Here is a 26,171-nt window from a genome sequence, read left to right on the forward strand (position 1 = left end):
TAGTGAGGCCCGCCCTCTTTACTGGGGCTTCTTTCCGGCGTTAAAAAGCAAAGTACCCGGGGCGGTTTTGGGGGGGGGGGGGGCCCACCCCCCCCCCCCCCCCCCGCCCCGAGACTCCGGCCCCAGGGCAGCAGGGACCAGTGACAAGTGTCTGGATGGAACGCAGCTAGTCACTTGATACCAAGAACTAAAGTTCCAGAAAGAAGGCCCAGTAAAGAGGGCGGGCCTCACTACAGGTGCTCGGCCACCATCTGGCATCGGAGAGAGGAAAGGAGCAGACCTTCCCAGACTCCCAGCGGGGACCCAGAAGAGAGGGCCTCCCAGACATGCAGAGCTTCCGTGTTGGAACCCTAAGTGTCTCCGCAGCAGGGTCATTCTATGAGGAGGGGTCCCCGTGGAGAGGTGCTGGGACACCAGGTGTCCCATCGGAAATCTGTAGGCTACGCCTGGCTGGCCGCCAGCGGTTCCCCTCAGAGGCTCCGGAATTCTCCATGACGGAGGACTCACTGCTCAGCCAGGTGCTGGCTGGTGCGCCTCCCCTCTCACTCTCATCCAGTGATTGTGGTGACAGGCACAGTGGCCAGATCACACGAACATCTGTTCCTTCCTCCTCCTCCTAAGCCGAGAACAGGTGCACCCGCAGCGCAGGTGGGAGAGTGGGGCGCTGGGGTCAAGGCTCGCTGGATGAAGGTGGCATTTACCAACTCAAGAACACTCAAGAACGGAACCCCCAGACACGCCCGGTCCCCCCCCCCCGGTCCCATCTCTCCCCACTCACCCCTGAGCCCCCAAGTTACAGCCAGAGTGCCAGGAGGAAGAGGATGGCGGGGGGCGAATGCGTTCATTGTCATCTTGCATCTGCAGGCGGATGGGCCGGCGCAACCCCCAGGAGATGTTCAGCAGCCCCTCCACGATGAACTCATCTTCCTCCTGCCCACGGAGCAACTGACACAGTGAGCCAGCCCAGAAAACCCCACCAGCGCCACGCTGAAGGACAGCTGACAGCACCCTTCTTGATGTGTCCTTGCTGGGCACGCCCAGTTATACTCACACCCCAGCTCCAGGACGCGCCCCACTGCCAACTACCCCGATGACCTCACGGGTCAACACAAAAGTTGCCCTGAAATTCAAGTACATGTGCGTAAATTATAAAAAATGGGGTATTTTTTCAGGCGCCTGGGTGGTTCAGTCAGTTAAGCATCTGACTTTTGATTTCAGCTCAGGTCATGGTCTCACAGTTCGCGAGCTCAAGTCCCACATCCGGCTCTGCGCTGACAGTGCGGAGCCTGCTGGGGATGCTCTCTCTCTCTCTCCCTCTCTCTCTGCCCCTCTCCTCGTGCTCACGCTCTCTCGCTCTCTCTCTCTCAAATAAAGAAACTTTTAAAAAAATGGGGTGTTTTTTAATACTTTGCAGAAAAAAGAATACATCTTTTAAAGTGAGACTAACCTTGCTAACAAAGCAAGAGCTAAATTCTTGCATTAGCTACTTCCCCTCCCCTACCAGGGAAAGTGATATGTGTTTAGCCGTAACATGTGTTTAGCAATCTGACCTGCCGGTTGAAGGAGATTCAAAGTAACGTTTCCCCAAGTTGATTCTACAGAATACTAGCTCCTCTAACAGGTCACCTGTTACCTTAAAAAAGGGTGTCAAGTGATCATGAGTTGGGAGACGATGTGTTAATCAGATTTCTTACCAGCAGAACTTCCCAGAGCCTTTAATTAGCTAATGTGCTACCTGACGGCTCTCCACGAGGTGAACAGGTCTTGTAAGGATTCCCAGTTTATACTCAAGGGTTGTTGACTGGTAAGAAATTAAATGTGAAACCCTTTTAAGGGCATCTGCATGTTTTATCCCCAAGAAATTAGTCTCACTGATGACCATGAAACCCTTTCATCATAGAACATTCTGAGAATTTATTCTGTAAGACGCAGCCCAGAAACGTTGTTCAAGGACCTAATCTTGCAAATGGCCCAGCCACAAATTAGAAGAAGTTTTCAGGACAATGCATAAAAGGGTCAGACCTTCTTTCCCAAGTCTCAGAAAAACCCACAGATGTCAGACCTGGGCCACAGCCACATCTTTATGCTGTATGGATAAAGATGACACCTGTCCAATGAACCACTGACCTGGATCCCAGGATCACCCTCAGAGAGGTGGGGGAAGAATAAAAGAAAGCAGGAGATAAGTGAAACAACTTTCATGTGTGGGGGAAGCTTGGGGGGAAAGCTTTATTTAAGAACAGGCCATATGGGGCACCTGGGTGGCTCAGTCAGTTAAGCATCTGACTTCAGCTCAGGTCATGATCTCACGGTTCGTGAGTTCAAATACCACATCAGGCTCAGTACTGACAGCTCAGAGCCTGGAGCCTGCTCCGGAGTCTGTGTCTCCCTTCTCTCTCTGTTCCTCCCCTGCTCCCACTCTGTCTCTCTCTCTCTCTCTCTCTCTCTCTCTCTCAAAAATACATAAACATTAAAAAACTTTATTAAAAAAGAAAAAAGAACAGGTTATATGTATGCCTTCTAGCTGGTCGAGGCTGGCATCACTACTCTTACATCACATGATTTAGGCAAAGTAGGACTCTGCCTGGTTTAAGGGCCGCAGAAAAAGTCACTGCATCTCACATACTATCCCCAACCAGCCTGCCTTAGTAGTTGAAATTCTACCATCTGACTGATATCTGTTTCTATGGATTAAATCGCCATGGCTAGATAACCTGAAAATGTGTTTAGCATGGTATTACGCATATCTTCTTATCAGTCTAGACCACTTGAGTATAAATTACTCTACCAGGCTCCTATATAGCTCATCATCTACCTGATAACAGGCTTTACAGAAATGGATACAGGATGAGTAAGCTTAGATTCAGGATGGGGGCTGGGAAAAGACGGAAGGATAGCAAAGAGCATCCTGGGAAGACACCCTAGGAAGACCGCTACAGCTGTGGGGAAGGGCAGAGCATTTCCTCACAGACCTCACATGATTTGCCGATTTCATGAAAGTCCCCCTTTGGAGGACCCCCCTCACCCCCCGCCCAGCCTCACATCCCCAGAAATGTCCTTGGAACAGAAAAGCTCATCCTCTTTAGAACAAAATGAGCCTGGGGGTATCCTTCCAAAGAACTCCAGGGACACCACTGACATCCTAAATGAGAGGCCTCTCCCAGGGGCAGGAGAGGCAGGGACCCTGAGACCCTAGAGACACGGAGGCAAAGTCTGGCCGGCCCACAGGCCTTCCCCGGGGACGCCTTACCTCACGGTGCCGCAGCTGCAAATTCTGGCCTTCATAGTACAAATTGTAGGTCTTCAGATGCAGGAGAAGTTCGTTCCTTAGGGGAAAAAAATACAAAAGGTGTAACACTCTTAGCTGAAGCCACTGAATGCCATCATTCCGTCTTTTCTCACCTCTAACCTGGCCTTCAGCCACCCCAGTCTGGGTGTCTGTCCACATGCATGTACACACACACACACACACACACACACACAGCCACCACCCCCACCTTCATGTTCCCCCAAGATCCAGGTCAAGAGTAGACACCAAGCGTAAGGAACAACTCCAGAAAACCAAGGCAGGCCACGCCTGCTGACGAAGCCTGGCAGTTCTGACCACGCTCCCTAAACCCAAGCTAAATACGCCGTCCCCCATGAGGCACAGACTCAGAGGCCAACGCACTACAAAGTCCACAGACAAGGTTTCTCTGGCATCTCCACTGTCTGTCCTCCCTCACATATGCTGTGAGTTAGGACAGGATGATCCCTGTAGGCCTCTGTGAGACTCAGAAACTTCTGGGCTTTTCAGAAAGTTAAAAGGTCTGGACCCCACCGACTTAAGCTTCATAGACATGACCTTAGGGCGTGTTTAAAAACCTACAAACTCCCATCAACAGTGGAGTGGATGAATAAAGGGAGCTGAGTCACATAGTGGAATATCACGTAGCTGCAAGAATATGAACGAGCTACGCACAACATGATGAATCTCACAGACGTTATGCTGAGCAAAGGAAGCCTCACACAAAAGACCACGTATCGTATGGTTCCAGGTATGTAATGTTTAAAATGGGTGCTAGAGGGGCGCCTGGGTGGCTCAGTCGGTTGAGTGTCCGACTTCAGCCCAGGTCATGATCTCGCGGTCCGTGGTTTCGAGCCCCGCATCGGGCTCCGTGCTGACAGCTTGGAGCCCGGAGCCTGTTTCAGATTCTGTGTCTCCCTCTTTCTCTGACCCTCCCCTGTTCATGCTCTGTCTCTCTCTGTCTCAAAAATAAATAAACATTAAAAAAAAATTTTTTTTAATAAAAAAAATAATAAAATGGGTGCTAGAATTCAGGATAGCGGTTCACCTTGGGGAGCAGTGACCACAAGGGGGCAGAAGAGGGTTCTGGGCCCTGGTAATATTCTATTCTACAAACTTTTATCTTTTTATTGTATTCTAGATGCTTTCGGTTTATTTTATTTTTTGTTTATTTATTCTTTTAAATGTTTATTTCTTTTTGAGAAAGAGAGAGAGCACACGTGGGGAAGGGGCAGAGAGAGGGGGAACAGAGGGTCTGAAGCAGGCTCAGTGCTGACAGCGGAGAGCCCGAGGTGGGGCTCGAACTCACAAACTGTGAGATCATGACTTGAGCCGAAGTCAGACGCTTAACTGACTGAGTCACCCAGGTGGCTCCTTTCAGTTTATTTTTTAAAAAATTTGGGGTTGCTTGGCTGGCTGAGTGGAGGAGCATGGGACTCCTGATGTCAGGGTCATGAGTTCAAGCCCCAGGTTAGGTGTGGAGACTGCTTAAGTAAATAAATAAACAAAAAAAAAAATGTTTTTTAACTTGCCAATCTCCCTCCGAAGCCTCATATCAGGCCTCCCTAGCTGTTAGATCCTGGTTTCCAGGTGGTCCTCTGGAAACACAGCTCTCCTGAACAAGAAAGAGCAAGGACTTCCCGCCTTTGTGATCAGGGTGAGCCCGCGTTGAACCTGAGAACAGTCTATGGGAAAGTGCATGCTAGCGCCTGGGGGCTGGGAAGGGAGAGGCTTGAGGAGGCTGCCGTGTGCTTTTGCCTCATCTCAGGCAAGAGGTTATGAAGTTCGGTCCCTCTGACTCCAGCCATTTCAACACAGCGATGCGGGGCCACACCAGAGGTCAAAGCTGGCTTGAAATTCCAGGAATCTCCTGCCCAGCTAAACCTAGAAAAATCGGAGTAATTCTATGGAAGCCTAAGTGAATTAGCGAAAAATGCGACTCCAAATAACCTAACGCAAGAGCCGTTTGGCCCTTTTGAACACGCAGATCTCAAATTACTGGTCAGCAAAAGTCCCCGGGGAAATCCGTCAATGAGGAGATAAGAGCGATCCATATCTCACACAACTGCGTGTCTGTATATGGCCAAATATGTGTAAAGGAATTAAAACAATTTGGTGGCAGATAAGCTAAACATTTAGCTCAGATACAGAGCACCCAGCGTGAACAAATCCTGGTGCCGGATATAAAAATACATCCTCAAACAGATAATCTGGAAGAGTCCACTTTGGCTCACACGAGTCAAATATCTGAGCTCGAGAGATTTTCGTACATACAGAGCAATGAAACTGTCTCCTTCTGCTCAGGGGGCACCTGAACGTTTAGTCAGAATGCCGGCAGCACAGGGACCCAGCCCAGCTGGGACCCCCACCCACCCAAAAGGGACACCACAGGTAGCACAGCGAGCCACCACCATTAACTCCTCCTCCTGGGAGCCCTCCAGGACACCATCTTTTTGAGCACCCAAGGGTGCCGTGTCTTGAAGGTCTTTACTTCGCGGTCTATGGCCAGGCTCTGGGGGCATGTTTTTATCTACAGCACCAACCTTGCTGTGCTGTCACTAGTTCACAATCGGGAGCTTCGCTTCTTCCCCCCGACAGGAGCCCCTGCTCGCCCACGTACAGAAGAGACTCCTGTGCCAGGGGTTTCCAACCATGTGGGACTGGCCCCTGGGGACACAACACTACAGCAAAAAACCTTACTTGGAGATGTATTTATCTTGTCCACACGGGACTAGGGAGGTTTCGTGACTGTAATCCATTCTTCCTTTCCCTTGTCATCAGAAGGGGAGACCTATATTTGAGAAAAGACACAGGTTAAAGTCAAGTTGTGTCCTCAGGAACTCAGCAGAACCTGGACCAGGGGAGGGAGAACAGGGCTCCCTGTTCCCACCCCAGATCCACAGCTGGGACAGCCCAACGCTGACCCAGGGCTGGTGAGGTGCCACACTGTGGGCTGCTGCCTCCGCTGGCCACAGCCGCTGGGGAAAAACCACCCCAAGACGACAGCCCTTGGAAAGCCCCAGAACAAACGTTCCAGGCACAGAGAATGCTGACACCCAAGGTGGTCCCGAGGACGACCAACAAGCCTTTCCCGAAGATATCTTCACCACACAGGATAGAGATTTGTCTGACAGCGAAGGTTCAAATTCTACTGAGGTAGACTACAGATTGGTCAACTACCTAAAAATGCCGAGAGCGAGCTGGGCCCAATAAATCACAGCATATACATCTATAATCGCCATTAAAATATGACAGCGTTAAAGCCAATTTAATTACCTGGTAACGTGACAATACATTATGAAGACACAGGTTATAAAACTGTGAGTCCGATTTTGTTTAAAACATATGTAAGCATAAAACATGCATATACACATCTATATGAATGGATATCTATATTCAGATACTCAGCTATATACGTCAGGCTTTCTCAGCCTCAGCGCTACTGAGGTTTGGGGCTAGGGCATTCTTGGTTGTGGGGGCTGTCCAGTGCGTTGGAGGATGTTTAGCAGTATCCCTGGCCTTTACCCACCAGATGCCAGCAGCACCACCAGTCATGACAATCAAAATGTCTCCGGACATTACCCAGTGTCCCCTTGGGGCTAATTTGCCCCTAGTTTAGAACTTCTGGTATATGTACATCTGCATGTAAACGAATGAAAGATTGGCTCTCTCGGGGTAATGGCTTACCAGAAAGTTTTTTCATTTTGTTATGAGCATTTTCAAACATAAAGATTTAGAGTAAGACAATGAACAGCCATGTATGCATGGCTATTCTACCCTTAACACTTACTATATCCTTCATTATCACACATCTGTCCAGCTATACGTTCCTTTATCTATTCAACAATCTATCTTGGTTTTGATGCATTTCAAAGTAAACTAAACGCAAAACAAGTTTCATAACTTAAGATTGAAATCATGTCAAGTGTCTTCTCCAACCACAATGGTATGAACTAGAAATCAATAGTAGGAAGAAAACTGGAAAATCCACAAATATGTAGAAATTAAACAACACAATCCTGAACAATCAATGGGTCAAAGAAGAAACCAAAATGGAAGTCAAGAATACCTTAATACAAACAAAAATGGAAATTAAACATATCAGGGCGCCTGGGTGGCTCAGTCGGTTGAGTGTCCGACTTCAGCTCAGGTCATGATCTCGCAGTTTGTGAGTTTGAGCCCCACATCAGGGTCTGTCCTGACAGCTCGGAGCCTGGAGCCTACTTTGGATTCTGTGTCTCCCTCTCTCTCTGCCCCTCCCCAGTTCATACTTTCTCTCTCTTTCTCTCAAAATAAACATTTTAAAAAATTAAAAAAAAAAAAAGAAATTCAACATATCAAAGTTATGGGATACAGCAAAAGCAGTTCTAAGAGAGAAGTTTATAGCAATAAAAACCTGCATTAAGAAAAAAGAAAGATCTCGGGGTGCCTGGGTGGCGCAGTCGGTTAAGCGTCCGACTTCAGCCAGGTCACGATCTCGTGGTCCGTGAGTTCGAGCCCCGCGTCAGGCTCTGGGCTGATGGCTCGGAGCCTGGAGCCTGTTTCCGATTCTGTGTCTCCCTCTCTCTCTGCCCCTCCCCCGTTCATGCTCTGTCTCTCTCTGTCCCAAAAATAAATAAAAACGTTGAAAAGAAAAAAAAAAAATTTTTAAAAAAGAAAAAAGAAAGATCTCAAATAAACAACCTGAAGGAACTAGAAAAAGAGTAAACAAAGCCCAAAATTAGACGAAGGGAGGAAATAACAATGATCAGAGCAGAAATAAATGAAAGAGAGAAGAAAAAAACAATAGAAAAGACCAATGAAATTAAGCTCGTTTTTTGAAAAGATAAACAAAATTGGTAAACCTTTAGTAAGATTAAGAGAAAAGACTCAAACAAAATTAGACATGATTTGGACATCATTACAACTGATACCAGAGAAGTACAAAGGATCTTAAGAGAATATTATGAACAATTATATGCCAACAAATTGGATATCCTAGAAGAAATGGACAAATTCCTAGAAACGTACAATCTACAAACACAGAATCGTGAAGAAAAAGAAAATCCGAATAGACCAAAAGCAAGTAAGATCGAATTAGTAATCATAAACTTCCCAGGTTTTGAAAAGCCCAGGACCAGATGGTTTCCTGGTGAATTCTACCAAACATTTAAAGAAGAATCAATATAGGGCGCCTGGGTGGCTCAGTCGGTTAAGTGTCCGACTTCGGCTCAGGTCGTGATCTCACGGTCCGTGAGTGCGAGCCCCGCGTCAGGCTCTGTGCTGACAGCTCAGAGCCTGGAGCCTGTTTCAGATTCTGTGTCTCCCTCTCTCTGACCCTCCCCCGTTCATGCTCTGTCTCTCTCTGTCTCAAAAATAAATAAACATTAAAAAAAAAAAAAAAGAAGAAGAATCAGTATCAATTCCTCTCAGATTCTTCCAAAAGAGTTTGAAGAGGAGAGAACACTCCCAAACTCATTTCATGAGGCCAGTGTTACCTTGATACCCTGGTAGCCAGGTGAGCCTCCTACCAGAAAAGAAGCTACAGGCCAATATACCTGATGAGTGCAAATTTAAAAATTCACAACAAAATATTAGCAAACCAAATTCAACAGTGCATTAAAAAGATCATACAACGTGAAGGGCACCTGGGTGGCTCAGCTGGTTAAGCATCTGACCCTTGATTTCAGCTCAGGTCACGATCTCACAGTCTGTGAGATCGAGCCCCACATCAGGCTCTGTGCTGACAGCATGGAGTCTGCTTGTGATTCTCTCTCTCTCCTTCTCTCTCTTCGTCCCTCCCTTGTTCACAGGTGCTCTCTCTCTCTCTCTCAAAATAAGTAAATAAATAAACTTTAAATAAAAAGATCACAGAACATGATTAAGTGGGATTTATCCCTGGGATGCGAGGATAGCTCCACACACATAAATCAATAAATGTGATACATCGCATTAACGGAACAAAAGATAAATATCATATGATCATCTCAACAGACGCAGGAAATGCATCTGACAAAATTCAACATCGTTTCAGGACAAAAACTCCAACCAATTGGGTACAGAAGGAACATACTTCAACATAAAAGAAGCCAGATATGACAAGCCCACAGCAAACATCACACTCAATGGTGAAACCCTGAAAGCTTTTCCTTCTGAGATCAGGAGCAAGACAAGGGCGCCCACCCTCTCCCCTCCTATTCAACACAGTCCTGAAAATCCTAGCCAGAACAATCAAGCAGTACAAACGCATACAAGGCATCCAAATCAAAAAAGAAGACATAAAATTGTCTTTGTTTGCAGATGATAGTATCTTATATATAGAAAATCCTAAGGACTCTACCAACAAACTGTTAGACTTAATCAATGAATTCAGTGAAGGTGCAGCATAAAAATCAGCATGCAAAAATTGGTTGTGTTTCTATCCACTAACAGCAAACTATCTGAAGAAGAGATAAAGAAAGCAATCCCATTTACAATAGCATCAAAAATAATAAAATACTTAGGAACAAATTTAGTCAAGGATGTGAGAGATTTGCACACTGGAAGTTACATGACATTGATGAAAGAAATTGAAAACAAATACAAAAACAAATGGAAAAATGTCCCGTGTTCATGGATCAGAAGAATATTGTTAAAATGTCCATAGTACTTAAGGCCATCTCTAGATCAACACAATCCCTATCAAGATTCCAATGGCATTTTTCACAGAAACAGAAGATATAATCCTGAAATGTGTATGGAACCATAAAAGAACTCAAATAGACAAAGCAATCCTGAGAAAGAACAAAGCTGGAGGCCTCGCATTTCCTGATTTCAAATCTTACTACAAAGTTATAGCAACCAAAACAGTATGATGCTGGCACATAGACCCCTGGGACAGAATTTAGGGACCAGAAATTAATTAATATTTATTAATTAATATTAATACAATTAATACAATTAATTATTAATACAACTAATATTTGACCAGGGAGCCAAGAATATTCAGGCTGGGGAGAAGAGTCTCTTCGATAAATGTTGGAAAAATTGGAAACTCACATGCAAAAGAATGACATTAGACCTCTATCTCACACCTGTCGGAATGGCTAATATCAAAAAGATACAACAGGGGCGCCTGGGTGGCTCAGTCGGTTGAACGTCCAACTTCAGCCCAGGTCATGATTTCGCGGTTCATGAGTTCGAGCCCCGCGTCGGGCTCTGTGCCGACAGCTCAGAGCCTGTAGCCTGCTTTGGATTCTGTGTCTCCCTCTCTCTCTGCCCCTTCCCCTGCTCACACTTTTTGTCTCTCTCTCTCTCTCAAAAATAAATAAACATTAAAAAAAAAAAAGACATGAGATAACAAGTGTTGATGAAGCTGTGGAAAGATGGGAACCCTTGGACACTGTTGGTGGGGAATGTAAAATGGTGCTGCCACTGAGGACATGTGGTCCATGTGGCAGTTCCTCAAAAAGTTAAAAATAGAATTACCCTATGATCCAGCAATTCCGCTTCTGAGTATATATCCAAAAGGATCAAAAGCAGGATCTTGAAGAAATATGTATATACTCATGTCTGTAGCAGCACTGATCACAACAGCCAAAAGTTGGAAGCCACTCAAATGTCCATCAACAGATGAATGCATTAACGGTGTATGGTAATACCATGAAATATTATGCAGCCTTAAAAAAGAAGGGAATTCTGGGGTGTCTGGGTAGCTTAGTTGGTTAAGCGGCCAACTCTTGGTTTCGGCTCAGATCATGGTCTCACAGTTCGTGAGTTGAAGCCCCACGTCGGGTTCTCTGCTGACAGCACGGAGCCTTCTTGGGCTTTCTCTCTCCCTCTCCCCCTGCCCCTCCCTAGGTCTCTTGCTCTCTCTCTCTCTCTCTCTCTCTCTCTCTGTGTGTCAATAAATAAATAGATAAACATTTAAAAAAAAAAAAAAGAAGAAGGAAATCCTGACACGTGCTACAATATGGATGACCCTCGAGGACATTCTGCTAATTGAAATAAGCCAGCCACAAAAGGACAAATACTGGCTGATGCCACCAATATGAAGTCTCCAAAGTAGTCAGTGTCATAGAACCATAAGGTAGAAAGTTGGTTGCTGGGGCCCCTGGGTGGGTCAGTCGGTTAAGCGTCCGACTTCAGCCCAGGTCATGATCCCATGCTTTGCGGGTTCGAGCCCTGCGTCAGGTCCTGTGCTGACAGCTCAGATCTCAGAGCCTAGAACCTGCTTCAGATCGTGCGTCTCCCTCTCTCTGCCCCTCCCCTGCTGGCACTCTGTCTGTCTCCCAAAAATAAATAAATACTAAAAAAAATTTTTTAAAAAATGACGAAGCTGATACATTTTATGGGTATTTCGCCAAGATTTTTTACAAAATGGAAGAGGGAGGCAGAAAAGCCAGTGTTATCGTGATACAATGTGAGAAGGACACAATCTGCTGTTGCTGGCTTCGAAGCTGGAGGAAGACAGGCACCAGCCAAGGAATGTGAAAAGCTGAAAAGGACGAGCAAGTGAATTTTTCCCCTGGGTCTTCTAGAAAAGAACACAGCCCCAGCTGACACCTTGATTTGAGCCCAGTGAGACCCCGAGATAATAAATTTGTGTCGTTTTAAGGGGCTGCATTTCGGTGACGTGTTCAAGCAGCCACAAGAAACAAATACGAAAGGCCCCCCGAAAGGAGGGGCAATCAGTGTGGGGGAGGGGAGCTGAAGGGCTGAGCTCCATTCAGAAAATTCAATCCCCACCTGCATACCCAAAAGTAGTATCGTAAGAACACAACTGTTCTCTCTAAATTATAAATATGAATTTCTCTATTTTTCCTGAAGGGAAAAAAATCATAAAAATAGGAATACATATGTACTGCAGGAAAAAAAAAAAAAAAGAAGAAGAAGGAAACAAGAGAATCAGACCGGTGAAAAAGTTATTTTTTTTAAAAAGACAATTACCCGTAACTAGTGAGTAGTTTTTAAAGTACCCTTTCTATGCATATTTGAATTTACACATTTCACAAAAATGTATTGTATGCCTAGCGTGTGCCACATGTTGCGCTTCCTGATGGTGATTGAACAGCAAAGTGAACAGGCACAGTCCTGCCCTCAAGGTCTAGCGGGAGACGGACAGGAGGAGACTGTTCTAGCAAGGAAGGCAGGTATATGGCAGCACACAGAAGGGCGCTTAATCTGGACTTGGGGCGTTCCCGGGAGCTTTCTGGAGGAAGTGACCTCTCAGCTGAGACCTCAATGATGAGGTACAGCTGACAAAGGTAAAGGTGAAGGGCAGAGGGGTCCAGACAGAAGCAGCATGCACCCCGGAGCTGTGCAAGATGGGGTGGCGCCCACAGGGGACCCTGACCATGCCAAGGAGTTGGGGGTCCGCGGGAGGTGTGGTAGCCTGAATAATGGTCCCAAAGGTACCCAGGTCCTAATCCCGGGAGCCTGCGAATGTTCCCTTATGAGTCCCCAGGTGTGATTAAATTAAGGTTCTTGAAATGGGGAGACCATCCTAGGTTACCTGGGAGGGCCCTAAATGTAGTTACAAGTGTCTTTCTAAGAGAGGCAGAGGGAGGATCTGCCACAGACAACCCCAGCAGAAAGAGAAATTTGAAGGTGCTACACTGGCTGAGGGTGGAGAAAGGGGCCATGGGCTAAGGAACATGATTTTCCAAGTCAGAAACGGCAAGCAAATGGTTTCCCCCCAGAGCCCTCCTGGCACCATGGTTTGGGCCCAGTGAAACCGTTTTCAGACTTCTGGCCTCCAGAACGTAAGAGAGTAAACCACCGCATCTGGGGTCATTTTTACAGTGGCAAGAGGAACACAAGGAGAGGGTGTGATCTGACTTGAACCGCAGAACGATTGCCCCACCCCACCTGCTTTGAGAAAGGATTATGGAAGGGACCGGTGGCAAGGGGACCCCTGGAGGGTCCTGACCCAGGGAAGGGGACAGTGGGGGTGGAGTCACAATGTCTAAAGGGTTTAGAGAGGTAGATGGAAAAGTCGTTGACGCATCAATAAAAAAGGTTTGGAAAGGGGCACGCTGCCAGATTTGCTGTGGGGTTGCACTTGATCTTAGCCAAAAGGCCGAGAAGCGATGGCCGTGGGCTTAAAGGCAGAGTCCAGGATGATGCACACACACAGGCTGCGGCTGGCAGGCACAGCCCGGTCTGTGGCCCAGTTAGGTGACAGCACGCAACTCCCAGGGAAGGAGGTCGGAAAGCGTAGAAGGCTGAGGGGGCTGGGCTCCAATGCACGCCATAGGTCAGCGATGGGCAGAGGAAAAGGAGCCCCTGGAAGGGGAGCAGGGAGACACGGTACCCTGGAGGCCAAGAGGAAAAGGTGCCTTGAAAGGGAGGCTGGTCGGCAGAGCCGGGAGCTGGTGGTAGGAGCCCAAGGAAGAAAACCCAGAGCTGTCATGGGGGAACCTCAGCCAGAGCCAACCCCACAGCCTGGCTGGAGCAGACACTAGGTTAGTGGCCGTGGACAGACGTCACCGTGAACATTCAAGTCTTTCCTCAACCAGGGAAATGTTATTCTATTCTTTCTTCGATACTCTTCTCTTCCTTCCATTCTTGGTTCTTCTTCGGCAATGTCTCCAATCCTCTTTCTCTAGCACTGTCTGTCCATCCATCCATCCATCCATCTGTCCCTGCCCCGATCCCTCAAGTCTTGTATCATTTTTACTCAAACCTCCATCTCCTTCTTTTCCTAGAATGCTGCAGCTAACCTGGGGCGCCTGGGTGGCTCAGTCGGTTAAGTGTCCAACTCTTGATTTCCGCCTCAGGTCATGATCTCACAGTTCATGGGTTTGAGCCCTAAATCGGGCTCCAAAATGCTGGTGGAAAACCTGCTTGGGATTCTCTCTCTCTCTCTCTCTCTCCCTCTCTCTCACTGCCCCTTCCCTGTTGATGTGTGTGTTTTCTCTCTCTCTCCCTCCCTCAAAAAATAAATAAACTTAAAAAAAAAAAAAGAATTCTGTAGTTAATCTAACTCACAGATTGGGTTTTCTGCAGGACTCTTTTGTTCACTGCCTCCATCATAAGCTATAATTTGGTAATTTTGTTTTGCATCTGAAAGCAGTCTGTCCTGTTTTAAGACAAGTCCCTTTGATAGCATGCCCTCTTAAATCCACTGAACATACCAATTAGTGAATTTTTTTTAAGTTCATTTATTTTGAGAGAGAGAGAGAGAGAGAGAGAGAGAGAGAGAGAGAGAGAGAGCATGAGCAGAGGAAGGGCAGAAAGAGAGGGAGAGAGAGAAAATTCCAAGCAGGCTCCTTGCTGCCGGTGTAGAGCCCAACACGGGGCCCAAACTCATGAACCGTGAGATCACGACCTGAGCCAAAGTTGGGCGCTTAACCGACTGAGCCACCCAGGCGCCCCTCCAATTAGAGAATTTAAGTCTTCTCTACAGTTATTAAAACAATTTGGTACTTGGAGAAAAAAATAGGCAGATCAATAAAACAATACAGCATATAGAAACAGACCCAAATATATTGGGGAACATAGAATGTGGGCTACATCTAAATAGCAGGGGAAAGATAAATTTTAAAAATGTTGCTAGAGAATTGATTAGCCTTTGGAAAGGGGAGGAGGGGAAAGTTAACCCCCTACTTTACTCCTTCCACCAAAAGAAATGATATCTGTATAAAAAATTTCAACATTAAAACATAAAATGCTGGAAGGAAACATAGGATATATATAAACTTGAAGTGGGAAAAACTTGCCTATGGAAGACTCAAAATCCAGAAGGCATAATTGAAAAAAAACCAAAATGGAACCAATCTGTAAAGATTTTCAACTTCTGTTTAGAAAAAAATTTTTTACCCTGTCCAAAGTCAAAAGTCAATGACAACTTGGGGGAAAACATTTACAATACATGTGACAAAGGGCTAATGTCATTAATATGTAACATTAGCTAATGCCATTAATATATAAAATTAGCTAATGTCATTAATATGCAAAATTAATAAATCTATAAGAAGAAGATTCTACACCCAACAGAAAATCGGGCAAAGAACATGAATACTTTCACAGAATTCACAGAAAAATAAATTAAAATAGTTAACAAATTTACGAAGAGATGTTCAACCTCCCTAATCACTATTTTTGTATTTGCCAGTTTGATAAAAAGCAAGTAGTCTCATGGCCCAAATGTGGGGATTCTCCGGGGTCCCATCGCTCTACCTGTGTTGGGTGATCTTAGCAAGACCATCGCTATGCTACTGGCTCATGTTGCCTCCATCTTTGTTTCCAACCTGAACTTCTCCCCACCTTTTTTCTTACTTTTACAAGTCTTGGGTGAGGGGTGTTAGGAAAATAATAGCCTACCACACGGTTGAATTAAAACTACAGGTAACTGGGGCCCCTGGGTGGCTCAGTCAGTTGAGCGTCCAACTCTTGATTTCAGTTCAGGTCACGATCTCGCGGTTCATGTGGCTCTGCACTGACAGCATGGAGCCTGCTTGGGATTCTCTTTCTCCTTCTCTCTCTGGTCCTCCCCCACTTGCACTCTCTCTCTCAAAATAAAGAAATAAACACAGGGGCGCCTGGGTGGCTCAGTTGGTTGAGCTTCCAACTTCAGCTCAGGTCATGATCTCACGGTTTGTCGGGCTCTGTGCTGACAGCTCGGAGCCTGGAGCCTGCTTCGGATTCTGTCTCCTTCTCTCTCTCTGCCCCTCCCCACTTGTGCTCTGTCTCTCAAAAATAAATAAATGTTAAAAAAATTTAAAAAAAAAAAAAAAGAAACACAAAATAAAATAAAATAAAATAAAATAAAATAAAATAAAATAAGTAACTGATTCTAGGACCCAATCCTTTCTTTGTCTGTCTTGAGACCAACACCTGCATCTCCCTTCACAAGCTTTGCAACTATCACCACAAATCACTGGCTGCCTCCAACCAGTTGGGGGTTTTGGAGGGGGGAAGGGGACAGGGGTGGAGAGGGCTGGGGGAGACAGGAGTGAGTGTGGCGGGGGGGGGGGGGTGGGGGGGGAGTGTCAGCTAAATTAACATTCACTTTAAGGCAAATACAGCAGCAGAGCTAACAAAGGGCCGGAAATTTAGAGTTCAGTCTGATATTCCTTAAACAGAGTATTGTTCCTCGCACAAGGAGGGGTCGGAGGAAGATGGTCGATGGGGCTGGAATGTGGATTCAATTGGACACTTCCTCCAAGGCGCCTGCCAATGTCTGCAGCCTCGGAGAGAGGGATTTGTTCGGTGGCTGTTGCAACTCTTCTGCCTTGTCTCTTATTATCAAGAATTTGCGGAGCACTCTGGGACTCCAAAATGCCTTGTAAGGATCACTTACAAGCAACGCTTCCACGATGCCTTGAGGATGCACAAGTGGCAAGCCACCATCTCTCTGAGGAAGAGCCAACAAGATGGGGAGGAAGGCCGGGCTTCCCACATCGGCCAGCATCTCAGACACAGAACTGAAACGGCTCACGGTTCATAGCTTCCCACACAGAAAAAGAAGGGGAGAGAAAGGGGACACGGATGAAGGACAACTCTGACACAACACATAAACTTTATAGAAAAAGAACTTTATAAAAAGCTATTTATCAAAAATATTTTGTAATGTGGCACTGCTCTTTGGGAGTCTAAATCCTATTTACAACTACTGAACTTCCTCTGTGAACAGTCTTTCACTCCTCAAGCATTCTAAAAATTTTTTTTTAATGTTTTTATTTATTTTTGAGACAGAGAGAGACAGAGCATGAGCAGGGGAGGAGCAGAGAGGGAGGGAGACACAGAATCGGAAGCAGGCTCCGGGTTCCGAGCTGTCAGCACAGAGCCAGATGCGGGGCTCGAACTCACGGAGTGTGAGATCATGACCTGAGCCGAAGCCGGACGTTCAACAGACTGAACCACCCTGGCGCCCCTCCTCAAGCATTCTAAATTAGCACGACTTCCCTGTAGAAAGACAATTAAGAGGTGGAGTGTATGTTGAACCACATCTGCTAAAAGGTCTGGAGATGTGCGAAATATCGGGCTTGCCACATCGGGACACGAGCCTCCCGGGGTTTAGTCACACTGAAGACCCGCTGGGGCCACCAACGAGTCAGTCCTTCCTACTGGCACTGACATCATGCCTTGGCAGAATGTTCTAGGTGCTCCTCGGCTCCCTCAAATGCCTGGGCAATACCATGTACCTTGCTGGTGCAACCTAGTTTGTATGTTTCACGTGACTACCCATCCATTACTTCCTGCTTGCACCAAAGACAACCTGGGGACACGACCCTCCTTAAGATCCAAGAGAACGTTTGAACCTCTGTAGGAGAGGTTCCTACACAACTGGAGGGTGACACCCCAGCCACAGAGACTTTCTGGGTCTGCTTTTCACGCTCTGTGTCCATGCTCCTCTACAGACCCAAGCAAACTCACATGCTCCCCAGACCCTGATCCAAAACTTAGCTCCTCCTTCAAAGTGTCCCTGCTGCCCCTGGGCAGTGTCGGGGGCAGGCGCTCACGCCTCAACCTGCCCTCCACCCCAGCACTTAACCACCACACAGAAACCATCCATCTGGTGTTTCCATTATCATTGTTTCTTCCAGGGAGGGAGCGGGTTCCTGCTGTCTTAGGTAAGAGGATTCCTAGAAGCAGAGCCCCAAACAAGGATTTGGGGGCACATGAGTTACTAAGGAAGTGTTTTCGAGAGAAACCTGTGCGCAAGTGAGGGAAGCAGGGCCGGGCCGGGGAAGGAACTGGGTCACCGGGGTTCAGCTGGACCCCAGCCATAGCCTGATCCCATGGGAACTCCGGCGTGTGAATAACTCCACAGAGTTGTCCCTGCTTCAGACAGGTAGGCCAGGCTTTGCTCCCGTGCGCCAGTCTAACCCTCTGGGAGGAGGGTCCCAGGACTGGGAACAGTTCCCAGGACTGGGAAGCAGCTAAGACTCATGAGCAATCCACTTTCTCCCACCACCCTCAGGCTGGGAGGAAGCAGCTGGGGGCAGGAGACAGCCAGGTGCCGCCGGCTGCAGGCTAAGTTGCAGGAATGGGGGCAGACTTGCCCCAGCTCCGGACCAGTCAAACCCCTGCAGCTGTTGCACAAAGGATCCCTCCCTCTTCCTTTTCACGGACTCCCCCACTCACAGGTGTCTCCAGCCTCCCCAAGAATAAATGAGGGGCCGTGCAAGCCCTTGAAAGTCACCGGCTCAGCTTCCTGTGAGGAAGGCAAACATTAAGCACTCAAGAAGCTCAAGGAGGTGGGAAAAGGCATCCAAAGCTCTCTTCGAAGAGAGCAAGGTCTCCTGTGTTCTCAGCTCTTGGTTGCTCCAGACTCCGGTGCCCTCACTCCCTTACTGTCAGGGGGCCTGGAGAACACACCATAGTTGGTTCTGGTCTCACAGCATCCCCGGGACGCTGGCTAATCCCTACCATTTCTGTTCTGGCCTAGACACAAAGGAACTGAAAAGCCCCCAGAGGGAGAAGGGCAAATGCAGAACAGAAAGGCTGGCAACCCCTGGCAGGAAAGTCCAGAGTGAGATAAAGAACCCCACTCCGTTTCCCAAACTCTCTTCCTGGTGGCACAGCAGGAGCCAGGCTTGAGCTCAGCAACCGGGGTAGGATGGGGGCCGGGGGCAACAGCCGGTTTCCAGCACCCGGGCAGTCCCAGTATCTAAGAAAGTACAGCTAGGAGAACGAGACGGGCTGGGGGAGAGGACGGCCTGCCGCAGAGGGTTCCCAGGGGGGCAAACCCCACAGAGCCGCCCTCTGACCAACGAGAGGGATGTGCAGTCTGCTAGGCCTCGGCCGAAACCAAGGCGGGAAGGAGAAGCAGCTGCCTTGAGTCACAGGACACCTCAGAGGTTCTCATTCTAGCACTCATTAAACTCTCCCTGAGGATGGGGCTCGGGGTGGGGGTGGGGGGTGGGTGGCAAGAGGAGTTGATTTTAAATTCCTGATATCCAGGCTGCAACTCATACTGATTACAGCAGACCCCCTGAAAGGGGCCCAGGCATGACCGCTTTTTTCAAAGTTTACTTATTTTGACTAAGACACAGCATGAGCAGAGAGAGAGGGAGACAGAGAATCCCAAGCGGGCTCCGTGCTGTCAGCGCAAAGCCCGACGCGGGGCCCAATCCCACGAACCTCGAGATCATGACCTGAGCGGAGATCAAGAGTCGGACGCTTAGCTTAACCGACTGAGCCCCCCAGGGGCCCCGCATGAGCAGTTTTAAAGCCTTCGCGGGTGGTGCCAATGTACAACCAGGGCTGAGAACGATCGTAAAGTCCGATAGGGATAGAGCTGTGTAGACTGAGGACACCACGAAATGTACCCCAAAGCAGCCTTTCAAGAATGCAAGGAATGGGATCTTCTCAAAGCAAACTAAGTTGGATCTTTAGCACCCCCTCTCCGTTACTAATCTTTCAAAGGGGCGAGGGGATGGTGTAGAGCATCGCAAAGGATCAGTGTGTGCAGGGCCACAGCTAGCTGATGCAAAAGGGCTCCGTCATGCAGGGCACCGCACCGCAGAAGCCAGGAAGCCAGCCCCAGGCTCCAGATACAAAGGAAATGCTCGCTGGAGTCCCACAGCTTCCCCTTTTGGGGCCTGTCCCCACCTCTTCTCTGAGTGCTGCCCTGCCTCCTGGGGACAATCGGGACCCCTGGGTTGGAGCAGAAAGTTATCTCACACAGCACTTCATACTATAGTGTTAAAGACTTTCTCATCAGGTCTCCTGAGAGACTCCGTTTTGTCACCAAGCAGCGACAGAGGAGATAGTCCCCCTGCATTTCAGCTCCTTGGTATAGGGGCAGGAAGAAGTGTCGATGGCAAACAGGAAACCCCAACCCTATTGCGCCACACGAGGAAGGACACAAGAGTTGTGGGCTGGGACCCTGCCAAGTTCTAGAGATTGCAAGCGATTCTACCTCCTGGTTCCTGAACCTGAACTTGATCCTGTCCCAGACACAGGCAAAATTCAGGCTGCTTGGGAAGGAAATAGGGCACATTTTGCCTTCCACCTGCCTGCTTTATTCAATGAAAGGCCCACTTACTGGCCAGGACCGGGACCTCTCCGGGACCTGTTCACCCCACTGATCTTCCCCTCTCTGAATGCACTTCCTCTGTCCCCTTTTCCAGGCATTTAGGCCTCCAGTGACCCACCCACAAAGCTCTCCCAATCACTCTGCTCGAGAAAGAGTCTGGCACCAAACACTGCCAAGGGACGTAGGGTTAAGGTCAAGTGTCCCAAGTGTATGTACTGCACTTTCTCAGCTTTACATTTGACTGTGAATGAAAGGCTTTGCCAATCGCCACCTGAAAAGCCCGCTGAGCATCAAGAAAGGGCGAGTGAAAGGTATTTGGGAAGAGGCTGGCAGGTGGAAAGGGGCTTAGTGCAAGAGAACTAGCAGAACACTCGTCTCAGGAGGCACCTTGACACCTGTTTCCCCCACAAATCAGGAAAAGAACAACCACAATATTATCACCGTGCTAATAATAAAATACTAAATGCGAATAATAGACAGCTACCCTAAATGAGAGTTTACTATGGGCCACCTAGTATCTGCTTGGACCCGTCAAATCCCCACAACAACCCCATGAAGAAAGAAACCCTAATACCCCCATTTTGCAGATGAAGCCAAGGAGGCACAAAGACGCGAAGTGGCTTGTCCCAAAACACACAGCCAGGAAGAGACGGAGCTGGGGTCAAACGTCGGACTGTGTGGCGGAGAAGCTGAAGCCCTCGAGTTCTTGCCGAGAAAGCTTTCTCGAGGGGAAGGGGGAGAAAAGAGTTTTCAGCGACAAACCGGCTGACCCAGCCATATCCAGAGGGGTTGTTCTCACACTGGAGGGTGTACCCGAATCCCCTGGAGGGCTCATCACATACAGACTCCTTTCCCCCTCCCCCCAGTTTCCGATTCAGTACTTCTGGATGGGAGAATGTGCATTCCTCGTGGGCTCCCAAGTGATGCTGCCACTGCCGGTAACAAGGCTCTAGAAGCTTTATCTTATTCCTTACAAGAAAGAACCCATGGGGAGGGCTTTATTTTCACCGTTTTACAGATGAGGAAACAGAAGGTCCCAGAGGTTAGGCAACTTGTCCCAGGTCACAGAGCTGACAAGAAGCCCGGGGCTCCTTCTGTGGTGCCCTGGCGAAACGCCAGACATGGGGGAACAGGCTGAGCAGGACAGGCAGGGATAGGCTGGCTTTAGCGGCCAACCACGGTGGGTCCAGGAGTCCTGGGGAGGGGAGGTAAGTGAGTGAATGGCTGGACAGACAAGCCGTAGGTAAAGCAGACCCTGCGGGAGCCAGGGATGGAGACCTTGTCCAGGGACCGGGGCACCTGCAGCGTCACAGAACCACAGACCCTAAGTCACATCTACCCTCTGTCTAAAGAATGAGCTAGCTTCACAGTCGTGGGTCCCACAGACCACCTGCTCCCCCAGCCCGGAAAAAGCCCGGGGGCCTGACTGATGACAGATACGAGGCCCTTGCTGATGGGAAACTTGGTTCCCATCCCAGGAGGCAGCCCCTGCCTGCCTGTCCCACTGTCCAGATGAGCAGCTGAGACTCAAGCCATGCTGGGTTCCCCCCTCAGGCAGCTTGGTGTGCAAAGCCCCTGCTCTTTCCACGGTCGGCCGGCAGGGACCCCGGCCTGTTCTGCTCAGGCCTCCCGTGCACTGATCTGAGTCCCCAGTGCGGTCGGGGCAGATATGAGGAAATGGTCCTGGGACTCCCGCCAGAAGGGGCCTGCCTCCCACTCCACACCAGCGGGCAGGTGGCCAGGCGAGGGACCTGGAAAGTCACCACGGGTACTCACCCAAACAATCACCTCGCAGGCCCGGATGAGCAACTACTTGTTTACAGGAAAGCCCCACCGGCGTCCACGAGCTTTTGACCTTCTGGATGGATGTTTAGGAGGAAATCCAAAGGCCCTTAGGCTCCCGTCAGAGAACCAGGGTGTTGGAGCAGGACGGAAAAAAAAAGGCACTAAGGAAGTAAAAAAACGCACGCATGCGTGTGTGTAGAATTTAGACTCTGGCTCGAAGAAACTAAAGACTTAGAAATCTAACCCTCCAATCTGACAGACCTGCCGAGGAAGGGCCTGGTTACATCCACCTCCCTAAAGCAGCACCTTCGTCATCTTTAACCAGAAGGGTCTCGCCAAGATTACCCCCTTCAGGGCTAAACTCCAACAACTTGGGAAACTCTCTATGGCTGATTTGGCCTGAGGAAAAGAACAGGAAGCTGGTGGAGGAAACACTGGCCCTGACCAGGCAAATAAGACAGCATTTCTTGACCTGCATCTCTCAGAACCAAGAGCTATTTTACAGGGTAGTTTAATGTTGTACCTCGGGAAGGGTGAATTAGGCTTTCCTCCAGCCCAATAATGATGGGGTTTAGGTGGAGCCCCGACCCACGGGGAGGGCCCAAGGTCTGGATGAGTCCTTGCCTTGGGGCCCCCACTCGCTATCTGTGGTTAGCATCTCAGCTCTGCGGGGACGTGCTGACCGATCTGGGCAGGTGACGAGGGGCTGCCTTCAGTTCTCTGTTTCTGACAAGCACAGGTTTCTTTCTGGCCGCTCTTCCTGTTTACTGAGTGATTTCTCTGAGACCCATCTCTGACCTCACTTCCCCTTCCTCAGGGAACCCCAGCAGTTTTTCCTTTTTTGGTGCTCTAGGCTAAGATTCTGAGTTTTGTGTGCAGAGATCTTGGGGTTTCTGCTCCTGGCTACCCGGGGCCAGGATTGGAAACCCAAGAGCCAGGAGGGTGGGCCTCCTTCACCCCACCCACCCTCCAAGTTGGGCAGGTTCCTTGCACTTCAGAAGCAGTAAGGAAGGGACAGCAAAGGAAGAATCCAATGTGTGCTGGGCCCTCCCTGGGGGCAGCCATGGTGGGGCATCTTACATCCACCTTCCTTTAACCCCCTTAACCCCCTGTGCGTGTGGAAAAATTCACTCTCACGCAGCAGATCTCAGACCCGTCCAACTACCAGGAGAGATGGCTCATCTGGGGGTTTCCAGAACATTTCCAGGAGGCTGAGGGGAAGTTTTCCACAAAACCACATTCACACCCTCTTCTGCCTGCCCTACAACCAGCCAAATGACCCTAAAGAAAAATCAACAGCGTGAAAAACAGGACTTCTCCTCAAAATGGGCTTCAAAGGCCATCTCTGTAAAATCTTTACAGAGATTCCCCGACTGTCTAGGAATAAAAGAGCAGCCTCCCACGGGGCAGAGAGGGAACAGACAGGGCCAGGTAAAGAAACTTCCAGAGTCCAGTGGGCAAGTCTGTCCTTCCCAGACCTACATCCTATGGCTGACCCCCTGGAGAGCCTGACAGGCCCTTCCAGGAGCTCACTTACCAAGAAAGTTCAAGCTTTTCCCACAGAACAAGGTGTTCCAAAGAAAAGCCACGTGATCCACTCCCGTGACGCCTGAACACATGACCTGCTTTCCCAATTCTGGGTCCTAAAGCTTCCCGACCCCCTCTTACCTCAGACTCAACCTGAAACTGAAGCATACACACCATCTCCCCTGTTCCCCACCCCACCATACCATGTGCCTGATTATCTTGTCAGAGGCATAAGAAAGTACTCCTTATCCCAAATGTCTGTATGACCAGCTGTAAGATCCCGTGTGGAGCTTTAGGAAGAGGGCACCGACTATCTAAGGCTACCACCCATGTCTCCAGAGCACTTGGGGCCTCATGGACCCCCACCAACTAAAGTCCTCCCTGCATGCCAGGCAGGTCACCCTGCCTGTGGACAGAACATTCAGCAGCCATAACCACAGCCACCATGGTGGGCACTGAGCGGGTCAAGTTGAGCCTCACAGCCTGAAACACACAAAGGATGCTTGAAACTGAAATGGGGAGGATCTCATTCTCAATCTTCAAGGAAGATGGCCTCAACAACTCACCTCCACCTGGTTTGGACCTCACTCACTACAGGACAGCTCTTACGTTCAAGGCACAGTGAACCCCAAGACTGTAAGTGGAATAGGGGCTGTGGGGGGCTTGAGGATAAGGAGTGGGAAGCTAATGTTCAATGGGTACAGAGTCTTTGTGTGGGATGATGGAAAAGTCCTGGAAATGGATACTGGTGATGGTTGGATAACAATGGGAATGCACTTAATGTCACTGCTGTTGTCTGAATGTTTATGTGCATCCACATTCATATGTTGAAATCCTAACCCAAAATGTGATGGTATATGGGGCGCCTGGGTGGCTCAGTCAGTTAAACGTCCGACTCCGGCTCAGGTCATGATTGCACCGTCCGGCCCGTGAGTTTGAGCCCTGCATTGGACTCTGTGCTGACAGCTCAAAGCCTGGAACCTGCTTCAAAGTCTGTATCTCCCTCTCTCTCTCTGCCCCTCCTCCACTCACGCTCTGTCTCTGTCTCTCTCAAAAATAGACATTTTTTTAAAAACTTAAAAAAAAAAAAACACGTGATGGGATGAGGAAATGGGGCCTTTGGGTATGATTCATAGGGGTGACTCCACCCTCATGAATGGGATTGGCACCCATCTCATGGAGCACCCCCCCCCATCCTTTCTGCCATGTGAAGGTATAATGCAAAGTCAGAGACCTGGAAAAGGCTCTCACCTGCCCATGCTGACACCCTGACCTTGGACTTCCAGCCTCCAGAACCATGAGAAACACATTTCTGTAGTTTTTAAGTCACTCAGTCGGTGATATCACGTTACAATGAACCCAACGGGCTAGACAGCCCCTGAACCATACATTTAAAAGGGATAAAAGATGTAGATTTTATATTATGTATCTTTTACCATAATTAAAAATAAAAAATATAAATATTTAACTTAAAAAAAGAGTAAGATCAGGGGCGTGTGGGTGGCTCAGCCGGTTAAGCGTCTGACTCTTGATATAGGCTCAGGTCATGATCTCGCAGTCATGAGATCGAGCCCCACGTCGATGCTTGGGATTCCGTCTCTCTCCCTCTCTCTCTGCTCCTTCCCCACTCACGCTTTCCCTCGCTCTCAAAATAAATAAATATATTTTTTTTTAAAGACGAAGATCAGTATCTCCCCAAATTTCACCAGAGACAATCACTATGAACATTTTGCCATATATCCTTCCAGAGACAGATATAAAACAGAGGGTATGATACATTTTACAAATAGCGCAGTTCGGTAACCTGCTTTTTAGAAATATATTTTTCCACAGGAATAGATGCACATCTGTACCCTGTATTTTCTGTGGCCACACAGTAATCCAGCGTATAGATATGCGGGTCTTCCCTTCCATCCAGAAGCCGAGCGTTCCTGTGAAACTTTCGTGAGCCGAAGTGGTATACAGCGAAGAAGCAATTCCCATGAATTTGTATGGAAAAATGTTTTAGCACTCCTAGACCCCAAAAAGAACTTAGGCTTTTCCGACACCTCAGGACACATCTTGCTAACGGATACGTAAAATAAATTGAAACAAGCACAGGTGCTCACAAACCCAGTTCAAAGCTCTGAGGCTCGATGCCGACATGCTGAGTGTTGGGCCCAGGGAAGGAGCCTGGCGGGACCACTCTCAGGGCTCAGGTTGTACGTAGCCTCCACATTAGTTTGCTGCAAAACAAACACTGAACGCTATTTCTGCTTTTCGCCTATTTTCATAAAAGTGAAAATCTCCTTCAGATTTCTTTCTGTTAGAAAAAAACAGGGACAAAGGTAGATCTTTCATAAAAGCCAAGCAGCATAAAGGCAAAGAACTTTCAAAAAGCGAGAGATACCTGTACCATAAGAACAAGCTTCCTTTTGTTGGGATTTAGTCTCCATTTTGGTGGTGGTTATTATTACAAATAATGGTGCAAGGGACATCCCTGTGCACGTATTTTCCTGCACCTGTCCAATTATACCCTTAGGGTAAGACTTCCTACCAGTGGCATTGCTGAGTCAGGGACTCCCTCAAGAGGACTGTCAACCGAGACTTAGGGGTAAAACCGCACCAGGGATGCTGGATTCTGTC

At 48.3% G+C, this 26,171-nt stretch overlaps 1 protein-coding gene across 3 annotated transcripts in view; it reads right to left on the minus strand.

Annotated features, from left to right (window-relative positions):
- RASSF2 (Ras association domain family member 2) overlaps nt 1-26,171 on the minus strand; it is a 44,497-nt gene that overhangs the window by 13,012 nt on the left and 5,314 nt on the right. For all 3 annotated transcript variants that reach the window (XM_040447611.1, XM_040447613.1, XM_040447612.1), the window contains exons 2-4: nt 5,987-6,077; nt 3,251-3,326; nt 779-930 (exon numbers count right to left, since the gene is read on the minus strand). In XM_040447611.1, the coding sequence (XP_040303545.1) occupies nt 779-930; nt 3,251-3,326; nt 5,987-6,045 (287 nt within the window). In that variant the 5' untranslated portion in view covers nt 6,046-6,077. The remainder of the gene's footprint in view (nt 1-778; nt 931-3,250; nt 3,327-5,986; nt 6,078-26,171) is intronic.

This window comes from Herpailurus yagouaroundi, unplaced genomic scaffold (assembly GCF_014898765.1).
Source record: "Herpailurus yagouaroundi ecotype Mexico unplaced genomic scaffold, PumYag 196, whole genome shotgun sequence".
NCBI classification, from domain to species: domain Eukaryota; kingdom Metazoa; phylum Chordata; class Mammalia; order Carnivora; family Felidae; genus Herpailurus; species Herpailurus yagouaroundi.